At 53.1% G+C, this 6,155-nt stretch overlaps 1 protein-coding gene across 1 annotated transcript in view; it reads left to right on the top strand.

The window, feature by feature from the left end:
- Positions 1-273: 273 nt before the first annotated feature.
- LOC308268863 (uncharacterized protein C16orf96) overlaps positions 274-6,155 on the top strand; it is a gene marked incomplete at both ends in the record, with an annotated part of 39,973 nt that continues 34,091 nt past the window's right edge. The window contains one exon of the mRNA XM_080703966.1: positions 274-693. Within this exon, the coding sequence (XP_080560092.1) occupies positions 274-693 (420 nt within the window). The remainder of the gene's footprint in view (positions 694-6,155) is intronic.

Genomic DNA, 6,155 nt, shown 5'->3' with positions numbered 1-6,155 from the left:
AGAGAGCCGGAGCCAGAGGGCGGCCCCTTCACCTGCACTTCACCATCAGATATTCATGGAGCGCCTGGCCCGGGCGGGGCTCCAGGCTCTCGGAAGCACGCTTGACCATGTTCTCTGGTGTCCTAGCAACCAGAAACTCTGAGCTGCGCTGCTCTGGCCAGGGCGGAGGCCATCGCTCGTGTCCCTGTGACGCTCTGCCCCGCGCCTCTGCAGACCTGTCCGCGTAGCTCTCGGGACCCCGCTCGCCCCCAGGAGCGCGAGCCGCCCGGCAGCATGAGCCTCTCACTCACCTTCGCCGAGCTCACCAACATCGCCATCCCGCAGTGCGGGGTGGTGAACTTCAAGGCCCTGCACCTCCTGCTGCAGGGCATTCTGGAGCACATCGACATGGCCCAACTCAAGAAGGTCCTCTCGGGGGACGAGGACTTCCTCCAGACCTCCCCGGCCATGGTGGTGCCCAGGGAAGGAGGCGCCCAGCCCGTGGTCAACCCCATGAAGCCACTCAGCAACATCTTCGACCACATGGTGAGCCGTATGGACAAGATAGAGACGCAGCTGGCCGTGCTGCAGGACCTGCCCTCCACCGCCCAGCTGCTGGAGAGCAGCCAGGGCGCCGGCCGGCCGGCCCAGGACCTCTGGCACTTCATCAAGCTCCGCAAGATGGTGGAGGGCAACGAAGAGGCCATGGCGAAGGTAGCCCGCCCGCAGACGCCCCGGCCCCAGGCCCCATCCCCTCCAGAGAGCCTGGCCCCAGGGAGAGGGTGGAGCGGGGTGGACAGAACCAAAGCCCAAGCCACGTCCCCCGCCAGTACTGATGAAGAAGGCTGGCTGAAGGCCGCACGTTGTTTAATTAATTAATTTTTATTTATTTATTTTGGTGGTACTGGGGTTCCTGGAAGCCCTTCTACCTGCGGGCTACACTCCCAGACCTATTTTTATATATTTTTTTAAATTTGGAAACAGGGTCTCTTAAGCCAGCAAGGCTGGCTCCGAACCAGCGCGATCCTCCTGTCTCTGCCTCCCCAGTGGGGGGATTAATTACAAGCTGGCGCCACCACGCCCAGCTGTTTATTTATATAAAATATCTACAAGAGGGAAATGCACAGCAGCGACAGCAGATTGGTGGTTTCCAGAAGCCAGGACAGGGGACGGGAGGGTCTGTTAAATAGGTGTAGGTTTTCCTACTGGGTGGTAGAAAGTTCTGGAATGAGATAGAGGTGATGACGCATGACACTGTTGATACTAAATGCCATTGAATTCTTTTTTTTTTTTTTTTTTTTGTAGGTTTGGGGATGGAACCCAGGGGCTTTCTACCTCTGAGCTACACTCCCCAGCCCTAATTTTTATATTATATACTGTGTGTGTGTGTGTGTGTGTGTGTGTGTGGTACTGGGGGTGGAACTCAGGGCCTTTTCTACCTCTGGGCTATACTCCCAGACCTTTTTTATACTTTATTTGGAATCAGGGTCTAAATTGCTAAGAGCCTCACTAAGTAGCTGAGGCTGGCTTCGAACCTGTGTGATCCTCCTGTCTCAGCCTCCCAAGCACTGGGATTACAAGCATGCGCCACCACGCCCAGCTAAAGTCTTCGCCCAGCTAAAGTCTTCCCTTTAGCTTGGAGGTAGAATGCCCCTGGGTTCCATCCCAGTAACACACACACACACACACACACACACACACACACACACAGGCTAGCTGTGTTTGAGGGGAGCAGAGTGTTACCCCAGTTTGCTAGGTGAGGAACCTGACACTCAGAAACGCTCATTAGTTTCCTCAAGGCCTGGCGGCCGCGACCCCAAAACTAAAGAAGAGCGGGTGGCCGGCTGCAGTCGGGCTGTGGACTGGCCGTGCTCGCTGACTCGCATGTATTAGGGTTTAGTGAATCGGGGGCCAAGAAGCAATAAGAAGGGAAGATGCGGATTCTTGGAGAGGATGTGGAAGTGTTGGAGCCCTCGCACCAGAGGGAATGGAAACCCACAGAGCTGCTGGCCATAGTCTAATCCTCAGGGGTCAGACCCAGCAGCCCAGTGCCACCCAGCAGCCCCGCTCCTGGGTATGTGCCCTAGTGCACTGAAAACAGGTGTTCAAGCTGGGCAGCAGCACACGCCTGTAATCCCAGTACTTGGGAGGCTGAGAGAGGAGGAACACAGGTTCGAGGACAGCCTTAGCAACTTAGTGAGAACTTGTTTCCAAACAAAAAATAAAATTGGTCCGGGGATGTAGCTCAGAGGTAGAATGCTCTTGGGTTCAATCCCTAGCACCACAAAAATAAATAAATAAATAGATTACATAAAATAGAGCTGGGGGGAGCCGGGCGTGGTGGCGCACGCTTGTAATCCCAGCATTTGGGAGGCTGAGACAGGAGGATCACTGTTTGTGGCCAGCCTCAGCTACTTAGTGAGGACCTTTGCGACTCAGTGAGACCCTGTTTCAAAATAAAAAATAAAAAATAGGGCTGGGGGTGTAGCTTGGAGGTCAAATGTCTCTGGGTTCCATCCCCAGTACCACAAAATAAAGAATTAAAAAAAAAATAAAAAGGCTGGGAGTGTACCTCAGAGGTAGAATGCCCCTGGGTTCAATCCCCAGTAACACACACGCACACGCACATGCGCACGCACACACACACACACACACACACACACACACACACACACACTTTGTGGGGTTTTTTTGGTTTTTTTTTGGTGGTACTGGGAGTGGAATCCAGAGGCTTTCTACCTCCAGGCTATACTCCCAGACCTTTTTTATATTTTATTTGGAAACAGGGTCTCACTAAGTTGCTGAGAGCCTCACCGAGTAGCTGAGGCTGGCTTTGAACCCGTGCGATCCTCCTGTCTCAGCCTCCCAAGCGCAGGGATTACAAGCGTGCGCCACCACGCCCGGCTACACACACACACACACACACACACACTTGAACAAACAAGCAAACAAGGGCTTGGAGGCCTGGCGCTGGCAGCCTCTTCGCTTCCGTTTTCGTATCTATGGCGTGGAGACCCTAATCACGCTGCCTTCCTGGACCATGGCCAAGTCAGTACTCAGGAGGGCGTACACAGCCTCATTCCCAGGAGCTGTGCAGGGGGATGGAGTTTGGGCTGAGCGGGCGGGTGGGCTTGGCCGGGGCTGGGCAGCCAGGCAGAACTGAGTGTGTCCCAGTTGGGGGCTGGGCCTAGGGTCCCCACTGTGGTCTAGTAGCCAAACATGGGGTTGGGATCCACAGGGGGCCCTGAGCAACTCGCTTACAACTCTACTCTCCCTCCGAGTCTGGGCCCTGACCAAGTCCTCCCGGGTTAAAGAGCCCAGGCCAAGCCTGGCACGGTGACGCACACTTGTAATCCCTGCGCTTGGGAGGCTGAGACAGGAGGATCACTCAGGTTCAAACCCAGCCTCAGCTACTTAGGCTCTCAGCAACTTAGACCCTGTTTCCAAATAAAATATAAAATAGGTCTGGGAGTGTAGCCCAGAGGTAGAAAAGCCCCTGAAACACACACACACACACACACACACACACACACACACACACACAACAGGGCTGAAAGAAATGAAGAATGACCACCAGCCTGGGCAGAGTCCAGCTCCAGGGACTCCGAGAGGGGCCTTGTCACTCACAGGTGCATGGAGGTAGGGTCATGCCTAGGAATTATAGGGCCCCCCCTACAAGTCCCAGAAAAGGAGCCTGAGGTGCTGGGCACAGTGGTGTACACCTGTAATCCCAGCCCCTCAGGAGACTGAGGCAGGATTGCAAACTCAAGGCCAGCCTCAGAAATTTAGTGAGACCCTGTCTCAAAAGAATGAAAAAGAGCCAGGTGTGGTGGAGCACACCTGTAATCCTAGGAGGCTGAGATGGGAGGGTCTCAAGTTCCAGGCCAGCCTCAGCAATTTAGTGAGATCCTCCTTCAAAATTAAAGAAAAGCAGAGGCCGGGCGTGGTGGCGCACCCTTGTAATCCCAGCATTCAGGAGACAGAAACTGGAGGATAGTGGTTCAGGACAGCTTCAAGGACTTAGCGAGACCCTTTGCAACTCAGTGAGACCCTGTTTCAAAAAATAAAAAATACAAGCCAGGCGTGGTGGCGCACGCTTGTAATCCCCACCCTTGGGAGGCTGAGACAGGAGGATTGCACAGGTTCGAAGCCAGCCTCGGCTACTTAGTGAGACCCTGTTTCCAAATAAAATATAAAATAGGTCTGGGAGCATAGCCCGGAGGTAGAAAGCCTCTGGGGTTCCACCCCTAGTACCACCAAAAAAAAAAAAAAAAAAAAAAAAGAATTTAAGAGCTGGGCATGTTGGTATATGCTTGTGATTCCAGTACTTGGGAGGCTGAGACAAGAGGATCACAGGTTTGAGGACAGCCTCAGTAAGTAGTGAGACTCTCATCAACTAAGTGAGACCATGTTTCAAAATAAAAAAACTAGCCAGGCAGGGTGGCGCATGCTTGTAATCCCAGCATTTGGGAGGCTGAGACAGGAGAATCATGGTTCGTGGACAGCCTCAGCTACTTAGGCCCTTTGCAACTCAGTGAGACTGTTTCAAAATAAGGAATAAAAAATAGGGCTGAGGCTGTTGCTCGGTGGTAGAATGCCTCTAGGTTCTATCCCCAGTACTGAAAATAATAATAATAATAATTAATAATTGCTGGGCGTGGTGGCACATACTTGTAATTCTAGTATTTGGGAAGCTGGGACAGGAGGATCATGGTTTGTGGACAGCCCCCGATACTTAGTGAGGCCCTTTGCAACTTAGTGAGACTCTGTTTCAAAATAAAGAATAAAAAATAAGGCTAGGGGTGTGGCTCAGAGGTAGAATGCCCCTGGGTTCCATCTCCAGTAACACACACACACAAAAAATAAATAAAATAAAATAAATAGGCCTAGGAGTATAACTAAGAGACGGAACACTCCTAGGTTCAATCTCTAGTATCATTTAAAAAAAAGGGGTGTGGGTGGTTAAGAGAATCTGTGCTGCTGGACATGGTGACACAGGCCTGTAGACCTAGTGCTTAGGAGGCTGAGACAAGAGAATTGCAGGTTCAAGGCCAGCCTCAGCAACTGAACAGAGGCCCTCAGCAACTTAGTGAGATTCTGATTCCAAATAAAAAATAGGGCTGAGTGTGTAGATCAGAAGTACAGTGCCCCTAGGTTCAACGCCTAGTGCCAAAATAAGTAAGAAACCAACCAGTTGGGCGCAGCAGCACAAGCCTGTGGCCCTAGCCCTCGGGAGGCTGAGTCAGGAAGATTGGTTACTGGCAAGCCAGGCGTGGTGGCGCACGCTTGTAATCCCAGCATTCTGGAGGCTGAGACAGGAGGATCGCAGTTCACAGACAGCCTCAGCTACTGAGTGAGGCCCTCTGCAACTCAGAGAGACCCTGTTTCAAAATAAAGAATAAAAAATAGAGCTGGGGGTGTAGCTCAGAGGTAGAATGCCCCTGGGTTCCATCCTCAGTACCGTTAAAAGAGAGAGAGAGAGAGAGAGAGAGAGAGAGAGAGATATTTTTGGAACGGAGAAGTTTGTCACTAGCCTGGGCAAGAAAAAAGTGCTAGTAGACAGGGCTGCGGGGATGTCCAAGGGTCTCAGGGACAGGTGGACACTGGTGTCTGAGGAGCCAGCCCTCAGGGCTGCCTTGATGGATGAAGGCTTCTAGAATTCTCCAGTGTCCTGAGCAGCTAACAGGGTCCCGCCCAGCTCCTGAAAGGGCTGGTGGGCAGGTCCAGACCCGGCTGTGCAGTTCCCAGAGGACAGTTTGTACAGAGCCGTGGGGGACCGTTGCCTGGTCCCAGCCTGACCGAGGTTGCCTAGGGCTACCACAAGGACCCATTGAGGAGCGTTGCCATGGCAGCCGTCCTGGAGTGGCACTCAAGCTGCTCAGCTAAGCATTGCACCCCCTCCTACCAGTGAGGCTGCACTCCAAAGGCCTGCACCCCACCCTCTTTCCTGGGCGCCTGGGTTAGCGCCCTCTGTCCCTAACAGCACAGGTCAAGGGTGGGGAATCTGGCCTCAGTACCCACCCAGTACAGGGCCAATGGTGCCCCGGAAACGAGGGCAGGCACGAACGGGGCTTCTCACTAGGCAAGAGGAACGACAGGTGTGACCCCAGGACTGGTGCCACCATCGGTCAAGTCATTGGTCACTAGGAAGTCACATGTCATTAGACTAAGCCGGG

Source organism: Muscardinus avellanarius, assembly GCF_963383645.1.
Source record: "Muscardinus avellanarius genome assembly, chromosome: 10".
NCBI lineage: Eukaryota > Metazoa > Chordata > Mammalia > Rodentia > Gliridae > Muscardinus > Muscardinus avellanarius.
This window is presented reverse-complemented; position numbering and strand designations above follow the sequence as displayed.